Below are 12,223 nucleotides of genomic sequence, written 5' to 3'. Positions count from 1 at the left end.
ATTCTATTCCTAGACAATGGTGTAATTCACTCTTAGGGAAAAACATTGATTACTGCCATGATTATTAACACCTTTTTACCTCTACCAGTGTTGCCTCATTGAGCCAACCTATGAACCAGGTGTTATTCAGATTATAAAATATTATTACTGAAGAGATTCCATGAAAAAGTTGATCTGTCATACAAACACTACCATATGCTAACATATATGTATATGGAATTTAAGAAAAAAAAATGTCATGAAGAACCTAGGGGTAAGACAGGGATAAAGACACAGACCTACTAGAGAATGGACTTGAGGATATGGGGAGGGGGAAGGGTAAGTTGTGACAAAGCGAGAGAGTGGAATGGACATATATACACTACCAAACATAAAATAGATAGCTAGTGGGAAGCAGCCACATAGCACAGGGAGATCAGCTCAGTGCTTTGTGACCACCTAGAGGGGTGGGATGGGGAGGGTGGGAGGGAGGGAGACACAAGAGGGAAGAGATATGGGAACATATGTATATGTATAACTGATACACTTTGTTATAAAGCAGAAACAAACACACCATTGTAAAGCAATTATACTCCAATAAAGATGTAAAAAAAAAAAAAGAATGATTTTCTCATAATATTAATGATGTGAGTTTAAGTACCACTCTTGCCTAGAATTCTCTTAAAGAAAACTGGTCTGCCATGGCACTTAAAACACTGCTAACTTCAAAGTGAGGATGAAAGTCCCTCCATGGTCCCTTCCAGCTCTAGGACTGTAAAGTTTAGACAGAGTCCCCATCTCCATTCTTCGAAGCATAAGATGCTGTCTCTTTGTTTGCCACAAACATACCAAATAGATTGAAGCAGACAGAGGTATATCAGTGAGCTTTGTGCTTGTACTGGAGATGTAAGAAAAAAGTAAAAAGAATATTTGGATGGAATAATGCATAAATATGCTAATGTCTGGATAGGCTCACAACAAATATTCAGTATAAAACATAAAGTTAATCACTGTTTTTTAACACAAGCCTTAAGAAGATATAATCTAATTATTCTTATTCTTTCATGCTAAAATGCATTGAGAAAAAAGATCGCAAGTCAATGAAGAATAAAAGAGAAGGTAAAGACATTAAGATAGGAAAGGATAGGTGTTTTATAATTTATAAAGAGATGCATTTTTCCTTTGATATTTATTCCAAAGAGCACCATTGCCTAGAACGTGCATACATGTTCATTCGTGGACTGGAGGGTTCAGTGGGACCAACTTCATGGGTCTGCTGTGTGGTCACCCAGCGCCCAACACTGAGACGCATCTTGTACTTGGTGTAAAGCTTGGCTGTCAGTCTTTTGAAATTCCGAATAATTTTTGGACACGGGGATTCATATTTTTAATTTGCACTGAGACCCAAAAATGATGTAGCCAGTCCTCATGGTCAGTTAAGCCTTTCTGAAAGACATAAGACTTGAACAAGGCTTTAACGTGTGACACAGAATTCAGAGACTTTGGCAGTTCATTGGGGGAACAACTTGAAGAAAATTGCAGAGAGTATGTTTTCCACTAGAAGTGAGAGACAAGATTGGTTGTGTCCAGCCTCAAATGCTGAGTAAGAAGTTAGACTATCCTGTAGGTAATAGGTGAAGATAGCCAATGAAGATGTTTGAGATTGTAAATAAAACCAGTTTTAAAAAAGTATTAACCTAGCAATGCCATGTCATATGGGTAAATGTGAGACAAAAAGAGGGCATAACATAGAGGATATAAAGGGCTGGTTTGAAAGCTACTATTAAAAACCAAATTTAAGAGTCAATTCTCACAGAATGATTGCTAAAACTATATGAAGCACATGGAGGAGAAAACATTTCTCTCTGGACCTGGTCTGAGTATTGTGCCATCAGATAACACATCCATCTGTCTCCTTTACATCTCTTCCAAACCTAGATACAGATGAAAGGGAAGCTACTCCACATTCTCATCCTGTATTTTTCCCATCAAACCTGGATTAGACTAAGCACTCCTTAAGTGCAGAATCTATATCTGTATATCCAAAGCTTAGCATAGCACATAAAAATAAATATCTACTGAATGATTAGTGACAATTGCATAAACAATAAAAGAACTATGAGTCAAATATTCTCAGTAATCATTTAAGACAAATTTGGCAACAGGTAGGATGCAGTTAAGAATAAATTCAAGAAGCATAAGACTGATAACTTGTGTGACCTTATCTATTTCATGCCTCTTTTAGTTTAGAAGCACTACATTAATATAAAAATGACAGTATACATACTTAGGGCCTATATTATTCCATTGAGGCTACAGTAAAATAACACCATAGTCTGAGTGGCTTATACACAACAGAAATTTATTTCTCATAGTTTTGGAGGCTGAGAAGTCCAAGTTCAAGGCACTGGCAGGTTTGGTGTTTGGTGAGAGCAAGCCTCCTGATTGACAGATGGTCATCTTTTCACTGTGTCCTCACACAGCAGAAAGGGTGAGAGAGCTCTCTGAGGTCTCTTTTATAAAGGCACTAATACCATTCATGAGGGCTTCACCCATGTTCATACTCTAATTATTTCCCAAACATCCACCTTCGTATACCATCACATTAGGGTTTAGGTTTCAATAGAGTAAGTCCCCTACATACGAACCTTCAAGTTGCGAACTTTTAAAGACGCGGACATGTGTTCACATGTACAATCACATAAGCTAGTTCTTGTGTCTGGAGTACATTGTCATGTGTGTGCATCCTCTACAAGTGGCTGTGCTTTTGTGTACTTTACTGTACAGTACGGTATAGAGTGCAGTAGTACAGTATCTTTATTTCTTGCCTGTTCACTCTATATCAGCCACTATATGCTCACTGTTGCACTGCACTACTGTGCTTTTCAAGGTACTACAGTACTGTAATATTAAAAATGTTTTCTTTAGGGCTTCCCTCATGGCACAGTGGTTGAGAGTCCGCCTGCCAATGCAGGGGACATGGGTTTGTGCCCCGGTCCAGGAAGATTCCACATGCCACGGAGCGACTAGGCCCGTGAGCCATGGCTGCTGAGCCTGCATGTCCGGAGCCTGTGCTCCACAATGGGAGAGGCCACAACAGTGAGAGGCCCACGTACCATGAAAAAATATATACTTTTTGTGTGTGTGTGTGTGTTTGTTTTTTATGTATTATTTTTGTGAAAAGTATTATAAACCTATTACAGTACAGTACTACATAGCCAGTTGTGTTAGTTGGGTACTTAGGCTAACTTTGTTGAACTTACGAGGAAATCGGACTAAGGAATGTACTCTCAAAATGGAACTCATTTGTACGTAGGGGACTTACTGTATATGAATCTGAGGGAACACAAATATTCCATCTATAATAGAGTCCTTTTGTCTTGGCCTTTTATGTTAATCTTAGATAAAGGAATACCCATTTACCTTGCCACTAGGGAAAGGAGAGTCAATGTACATATGACCAGTTAAGAGACATCTCTTAAGAATCAGGGTACAAACATGCCACCTAAGCCTGGCATCCACTGACAAGTTAAATATCACACCCTCTAATCCTGTATGCCAACTTGGGAAAAGAGGAACACTAGTGTGATATACACAGCATTTTTTCATCCACTCAATATTCTTCATATATTCAATATCATCATCTATAAAATGTAATTCATTGTACTAAAATTTAATTGTGATTTCTTGCTTTGAGTTGCGTCATAGTTCCTAATCTTCATTTTAACCAAGGTAGCGGACTGATCCCATAAATTTGTGACTTTGTGTTTATAATACTAAACGATCCAGTTTGGATACCTAGCCATCCTGAGTTCACCAATGAGTCATCAACTAGTTTTTCCTCTTTAATCTATGTCCCTAAGAAAAACTCTTTCTGCATTTGTCTTAGTACTTAATAATACATGTTTAGAATATGTGCTTGAAGTAAATAACAAGGTCCCAGTAATGGCATGGTAGAGCCATTTTTACCTACTTTTAATCTTCAGTGCATTGTTGGATGCATTTAATATTTCATCATAATAGACATAAATGTCTGTCAAATAGCATTTTGTCTAGTATTTTTGTCACTGGAAGAAACTAAAATTTCTATTTCAGATAATATATCCAATTATTTAAGCATGTGAGTTAATAACAGCAACTTTCTTAAAAAATATATTAAAACCCAGGTCATCATGAATGTAAATCCCATTATATAAAGGTCTAAGAAAAATACAAGTGTAAAAGGAAGAATAATGTATATGTGTATTATTTTCTTATCATGTTAGGCTATTTTAAGCAAATTATTTTCTGGGAAAAAGAAATATTGTTAGCAGGAAAGTATTTTAACTATCCAAGATTTTATGTCAATAACATTAATCATATCTAATAATCCATGTCTCATAGCTAATACCCAGTTTTTTTATGTTAGATGGTATTTTTTTAATTGCATCTCATAGAATTTACATGTTGTACTACTTTGTTTTATAGAGAGGAATGGTTTATGTATCTCTTTGGTGGGGACTGGGGATGGTGGAAGTGCCCTATGTGAGCCCATTGAGAAAGTTATGTAAACCCTAAATAAGGACACAAAAACTGCTATACCTAGAAGGTTTCTGAGTAAGCCATTCAGCATGAATTCACTTTTTATGATAACAGTCAAGTTATCTTGTTGTTTAGACAATTCATTCCCCAAACCTTCTCAGAGTGCTTACTATGTGTACAGCATTCTGCTAATCCTGCTGAAAAAATGCTTTACAAGTACTTTACCTTTCTGAAGCATTTCCTAAGAGTTCATTTATGAACATTGTTTCATTCAGTTTCCCTCAATACTCAAGAGAGAGACAGAGTAGCTATTATTATTCCAGTAAAGTGCCTTTCCCAGAGTCTCAGGGCTAGGAAGGTACTGAACTAAGCCTAGAATTCAGGTCTTCTTATTCTGAGTGCAGTAGTATTCCATGAGAGTGGGGATAACACACATCTAAAATAAAGCTAGGCACTTACCAGAAAACTTACTATAACTATGGAAAACATTGATATCCAGTTTGTTGAAGGAGTGAATACCAATTAAGGAAATATTCCTCTTGGCTAAGAATGCAATTATAGTGCCCTTTAACAGATAACATTTACTATGTGCCAGACACACTGCCATGGGCTTTACTTGCATTATCACATTGAAGCTGTGAGAGAATCTCTGAGCAATAGAGTAATTTTCCCAAGTTCAAAATTTAATAAGTGGCAGAGCAGGGGTTCACACAATTCTGTGTCATACCAAAACCTGTATATACTCTTTCAGCACTCTTTTCTGCTGTCTTCCTCCATAGTCTTTCCTATTTCCCTTCCTTATTTCTTTAAGAGAAAAAAGAGGGAGGGGAGGAGGTACTGTCAGGCATGAAGAAGGAAGGAAGCAAGCCATCCATGCATTCATTAGCTCACCCAAATACAATCAGCTGCCCTAGTGCCCAGCTCAGCTCTGGGAATGCCCTTAGGCGTGACTTCCAAGAATGTCAAGTGATAGTTCAGAGACATGAGCAGAGTGCTAATGAAGCAAAACTAAACAGTGGCAGAACTAATGAAGAAAGGCTTAACCAAGGAGAAGGCATTTGAACTGTGTCTAAAAGTATCTTTCCAGGCAAAGAAGAATGAGCATCTGTAACAGAACAGGCAGAATTATGGGAAGTGTTCCGGTGTAGGAAGAAATGTGAGGTTAATGTCATAGAAGCACAGAATTCAGCATAGGAGGTGGAATCATGCTCTGAGTAGACCTCTGCTGAAACAAGGAAATTGGACTTTATCCTCAAGGCAGCAAAAGTTAACAGGCACTTTGAACAGCAAAGTTAAATATGCTTCCATTTTTAGGAAGTCTTAACTGGCAGTCTTATGTTGGATGAGCAGGACCCTTAGTCCAAGTGAAAGCCAATAAAGAACTGGACTTGAGTGGAAGGATGATATTTCCTCTATTATTTCCGAGTCATAAATAAAAGTTACAGTAATCTAGCAACTGCTCTAATGAGCGTATGTGACCAAGAAATGTAAATGACTTAGCAGTGTTGCCACTCCCACAGAGAGTGAACAGAGAGCCTCTTTATTAAAGAGCCCTCATTTATTCATCCATTCAACAGATAGTTATTGAGCTCCCACTATGTGGCATGCAGTATGCTAGATGCACAACACTTGGAGTGTTGTGTTAAGCACTGGTTGTGGGAAAGTTGTTTTGAAGTAACACATAACACAATTTATTCATAAAGCCAAAGAAAGCAGCAAAGAAAAGGCAGTGTCAAACAAGTGTCAAAGAAAACAAGAAAAGAGAGAGTAACTCCCAAGAGAGAAAAAGTGAAAATGAGTTTTAAGCTTATGAAAGCAAACATCTGCTGTAAGTAACCATTTCATTAAAACTGCACTAAATTGTGGGAGTTCTCTCTCAGGAACTGCACACTGTGGGCTGAGATTAAGTGTAATGGACTCCCACATGAATTCTTCTCATTACTTCTCTAGAAAGATCAGTAAATCTCCTGAAAGGGTAATTTAGGTTTAGTGTTCACAATTCATTCATTTTACTTTTAATCTTCCCTGTTTAGAATTGTAAAAATATAATGCAGATATAATCCAAAAGAGGAGGAATGGGCCCCAAATGAGACAATTTCAACTCCTCCAATAGTCTTGTCATTAGTAGATATACAATAGACTGTAGGCTTTTATTCCTGATGATGGTGATGGAGCTTCAGCCAGTTTCTAGAGCATTGCATGCTGTTAATTGCAGGAACCAAGGAAAGGACAACATGGAAAAGATAATCTATGTTTTACCCTTCTGAATCCCTTGGACCTTTATGTGATTTTCAATGAAGCCTCTTCTTAATCCCATTAAGTTTTCTTTCACTACAATTCAATGAAAAGGACAAAAGTTTTAAGACTTTTGTCCAGGAAAAATAGAAGTCAATTATTTGGGAAGAAAAAGATCTGGAAAAAAAGGCAATCAATTATTTAATCACGAGAATGTGATTTTATGAGATAATTTTGTCAAAAACGTGAGCCTGAAAAATGACTTACAATCATTACTTTTTCTGTTGTTAAACTACCACCAATCAGTTTGTAAAACTGGAAAACAATCAAGTAAAAGAATAACAAAACAAACAAAAAACTCCAGTAACTAAGACTACAGTCTTTCAGACGTGTTACTTCTGGAAATAGTAAAGTCCTCTCTGATTTTCTAGGCATCTCCTTGGCTTTTTCATTAAACATAGGCCCTATTCTAGGCCCATGGTGTGCACATTGATTCTTAATTTAACAGAGTACCCTACTAGGAGAGCATCTTAGAAATCCATGGGTAAAAGGAGATCTTCACATCTAAGATGGATCCATACTATATAAATTGGTAAATATATTTAAGCTCATTTAGACAGTATTATATTATGTAGATTTGAAACTGAGCCATGGCTTATGATGTTTACAGTTTGCTTTTGTTTCCCAAAGTGAAATCAAAGGTTTTTTTTTAAGGTTAATTTCCTTTTCAGGTTTGAAAGAAGTGATCACTTAGTCTAGTACAGATGAGAAAATGAAATTTGAGTAACAATTTTATCTAAGGAAATTAGCAGTGGAGGATATTCATTGGACAAATATCACATTCCTTGAAATTATTGTTATAACATTGTAATGCATTCTCACCAAGAAGCATTCCCTTGTAAATGACTGAACTAGACCATGTCTTAACAATTATTTCATGAGAGGAAACGTCAACACCCTTAGAAGTTCCTATCATAAGACTAATGGGAAGGAAAAATAACAAACAAACCAGAAATGAAATACCAGAAAGAAATGGCTAAAACATAGTATACAGTTAATTGATTCATTAAAAGAAACACACATCATTTGAGAGGTAAAAGTTTCCAATGACTTCTCACCCTTTTACGAATGCTAAGAAAATGCTAAGAAAAAAAAAAAAGAATCCAACAGATTTCCAGAAATTCCTCTCATTTTCATGATTTTTATATAATCCATTAGTTTATTTCAAAATAAAGGTGAACAACTAAAGTCTTAAATACTCATCAGGCCACTGCCCTATAAGGACAAATACACCATTTTTTAAGATAATTCACCCATTCCATCAACAAATTAAAGATCTCTAATCTGGGGTACTTCTCCAATCTGGGGTGTTTCTCCATAGCTTGCATTAAACATTCTTTCACGTGCCCAACTACCGTTGGAGAGGAGTGTTGAGTTCTTTGAAGATGTCATTTCATGCTGCATGCGTATACTCATTCCAGTGAATTGTTTTTGATTGCAACATGGAAACTGAAGAGCATATTGGAGTTTCACTATGTCATTCTCTGAAAAGAATACCTCATGTGTTGTTGTAAATATCAGCTCTTTACACATTCATGAAAATTGAAATCTATCTTTCCTGTTAAAGTAAATGAAAGACAAGATTAAGTAATGAAAGGTTGTACCAGTCATACTAAAGTGTAGGATCAGCACTGATCCCATGAACTGATACATCTAAAAGATAATCTCCCTGATACTTATTGATCTCCTTAACTGCAGTTGTTCTTCAACTGTGTTCTAATCATCGTGCTTCCAACAAGGATCAAATGTTTTGAGGTGCCTTTGTCCTCTGTAATTGCATTGATTAAGAGAGATTCAGGCTGACCCTACTCCTGATGGTGGTGGTTATGGAAGGAATAAATCTCTGTGAAGTGAAAACACATGGTTTTGGGACCAGCACTCTTGCATCTAAGCACTACTTCATTCTGTTGCCCACAGTGTACTTATGAAAGCAGCCATTCCATAAAGCCACACAAGATAATATTTTGACTACTGTTGCCTCATAATTAATTTCCATGTGTTGTTATTCCTTTCAATACTGCTTTCTTGCCACAAAAATAATCCTGTCTCTGAATAGCAAAGCAACAATTTTTGCTCACTGATTATTTTTCCTGTACTTTTAAAGATATGAATTTGTTTGTGCATATTTAAATATTTTTAAATATTGTAGCTGCTAACTTATTATATTCAATATTAAATGTTCAAACCCGTTATTAGCAATTGTTGAAAGCATAGCTTCCATGTGTTCCTTAAATTAGGGTATGTTTGATTTCTGAATTGTTGTAATATAAATTGTAAGACCAAAAATGGGCCCTTTGACTGAATATGCAAAGTTCCCCTTAAACCACCTTGAACTAGGCAGATTTGCAACATTTTAAACTGGCACTTCATCCCTCTTTCAGCAAGCATCCTCTGCAGATTTAATGATCAGGAACATCCTTCTGATGCATGCTGGGAGATATGGCTGCAGGGTACAGACCACAGCAGACAGTGTGTCAGATGAGGCAGAACTTCTTGTTAGGGGTGAGTATGCTAATAGTGCAGTCTGAAGACATGATCACCATAAATTATCATACAAAGGAATTTAAATGCATGGACTTTGAGCACATCAGTACTGTGCCTTTTACTTTCGATTTTACAATATATGTCATTTTTGCTTAACCTTTTGCCTTTGAAAAGATTACATGGAAACTTGCTCCTTAGAAACAGACAAAACCTACAGAGCCAACTTCAGGTCCAAGACACCTTTAGTACTAAGTTGCTACTAGATGTTTACCCAACTTAATGCCAAACAGAAATTTTCAACAGTTGAGTCACAAAGAAACTTTGACACTACAGAGACAACACTTTTTTTTCTATGTATGTGTTTTTCAAATGCAAAACTAGTGGAACCCCCAGGCACTTTTTTTCCTCCACGAACTTCTAAATTCTACTTCGTGAAACAGGAAAACTGTGTGCCTAATATGGTGGCATTTGCGACTGTTAACAGGGATTTTTTAAAAGTCTGGAAATGTCAACACAATCTTTCTGTGCAGAAATGACAGTTAAGTGGTTTCCAACCATGAACCAGGCTGCCAGATTCTGTGACCCTATAAAGCTACATCTTATTTGAATTAAGTAAATGACTACAGCACTAATTTCTTTTAGCACATTATTCCCCAGTATGGGAAATGCAGCTCTTAGCATGTAATATTTTCCCTTTTTTTCTTTTTCTTTTCCTTTCTTTCCTTCCTTCTTTCTTTCTTTCTTTCTTTCTTTCTTTCTTTCTTTCTTTCTCTCTTTCTTTCTTTCTTTCTTTCTTTCTTTCTTTCTTTCTTACTTTCTTCTTTCCTTCTCCCTTTCTTCCTTCCTTCCTTCCTTCCTTTCTCTATTTCTCTTCTTCCTTTCTTTCTGCTCTCTTTCCCTTTTCATTTTTCCTTCTTTCTTTCTTTCCTTTTAGCATTTTTATGGAGCAAAAATATACCTGCAGAAAAATTTTAAAATCATAGGTGTACAGGTATACAACTCAAAGAAAAAAACATCACAAAGTGATGAAATTACTTTACACCATTACACCATGAAATTACCATTTAAGAGAACTAGAACATTACCAGAATCTCATCTCTCCCTTTTCAATTTTAAACAATCACATTTTGACTGGTGTGAATACTGCATGCTAAGACCCCTTGCATGATCTCTGCAAAGAAAAATTTCACAATCTATAGCAAAAACTTATATCTTAGATTAACTTGTCTTATCCACTTGGAGTGTTTTCCAATCATAATTTTTTTTAAGAATTCATTAATATTATAAAAATCTTGAGCAGGAAATATAAGGTCTATGTAAGCTTCATCATCTCTTTGTTTTAGTTGTATGTGTCATCCAAGGTTTATTGATTTTGGGTAGTACATCCACCACTGGTTCAAGTAAAATGTTGTTTTGAAACAAGTGTATATCTGAGTGAGTGACAGCTTGTTCATTTCTTTGTACATGATGGTTCTGTTCAGAAGGTTATTTGAACTCTTCTCCAAATTTATAACAAGAATGTGTATCTGTATCACTCTATTATAAAACATCAAGATTTTAAAGTGCTCAGCCTCTCATGATATTTCATTTAGCTAAAAATTTTCCTTTATGCCTTTAAAAGTTATAAGGCTTATGGAACAGCAAACCCGACGCTGCAGTCAAATTTATAGAAAATTGCTTTCTTCTCTCACTACAGTTTGTTTTAGATTATGTGTATTTATTGTGTAGCACTTGCCTAGTAATTTAGAATGATGCTCCTAAAACTGGAGCTTTCTAAATAAATAACACAATTTAGAGGTTGATAACAAGAAACCAGGTATTTTTACAGGGCCATGAGGGGCATATTTAAGTGGCAAAGTAACATTCTGCTTTGTAAGTAAAATTAAATTCAACAGGGTTTAGAACATAATTCAGGCTTGGCTTTTTTGTGTTCTGCTCTTTTAGCCTTTGGATTTATGCCTAGGAGATGATAAAATGCAGAAATTTGGAATTATACTCAATGGCAATTTCAAACAGGTTGCTATTGTCTGAATATTCATGTAACATGCAGCTCAAGCTTTCCTTTGAAGTGAGTTGCTTCATCACCAATTTTCTATTATATATTTGTATTATTTTTCTAAAATTAATAAAAATAGCTTGCCTCTTCTGTCTGGTTGGTTTTAGGCAGATTTAAAAACTGAACTAAAGGTTCTGGTTCTTATTTTATTTTTACAATTATTTTTTGTAAGTTAATTGTTCCTGATAATTTAAGGAACCTGGATGCTTGAATATTGCTGTTTCTAAGTTTGGCTTGTGAAATGAAACTCAAAATAGTTTTACCCTGCATTCTTCTTTCTCCCACTCCTCCATTCGTTGGTTTGTAAATTTGGGGCATTCTAATAGTACAGGCCACAGGACCAAAGCTGAGAGTTCTAGATGAAGTTTTTCTAATGATGGCTACAATTCCAGCAGCAGAATCCTTAAAGCACACTTATTCAAGTGTGTCATAAAAATGGGAGCAGTAAAGACAATTTCACCATACTTCTTATAGGGTACCTTCATTGGATTGCCTCAGCAGTTCACTTTGCTCAGTCTTGAGAATGAGGAACATTCTTAGGTGGCAAGGAATATGTTTTTGTAACTCTGTAATTCTATTTCAGTGGAGATTTAGGGGACTAAAAATCTATATTCTCCTAGATCAGTCTAGGAGATCATCTCCTTTCCCATTAGAGATAGTCTATGAAATTCTTTTGGGCATCTCACAAAATCCTACAATTCTTCACCTGGCCCCATAAGCACACTAAATTGGAGATCAGGTGTGTTGTCCTAAGACCTCATCATTGCCTGTTTAGAATCTGAGAGTCCCTAACTAGTGATGTTCCCTGCTTTTCTTCCCACTCACTGCTTTAAAGCTATCTTTACCCCAAATGCTTGTTTCCACTTTTGCTTTATTTTGCTTGTTTCC

At 36.0% G+C, this 12,223-nt stretch overlaps 1 protein-coding gene across 1 annotated transcript in view; it reads left to right on the top strand.

The window, feature by feature from the left end:
* CNTN5 (contactin 5) overlaps nt 1-12,223 on the top strand; it is a 519,618-nt gene that overhangs the window by 375,359 nt on the left and 132,036 nt on the right. The window contains exon 14 of the mRNA XM_073807952.1: nt 9,177-9,297. Within this exon, the coding sequence (XP_073664053.1) occupies nt 9,177-9,297 (121 nt within the window). The remainder of the gene's footprint in view (nt 1-9,176; nt 9,298-12,223) is intronic.

The sequence above is a fragment of the Tursiops truncatus genome, chromosome 8 (assembly GCF_011762595.2).
Source record: "Tursiops truncatus isolate mTurTru1 chromosome 8, mTurTru1.mat.Y, whole genome shotgun sequence".
NCBI lineage: Eukaryota > Metazoa > Chordata > Mammalia > Artiodactyla > Delphinidae > Tursiops > Tursiops truncatus.
The sequence above is the reverse complement of the archived record's forward strand: the minus strand, read 5'-3'. Positions and strand labels throughout refer to the sequence as shown.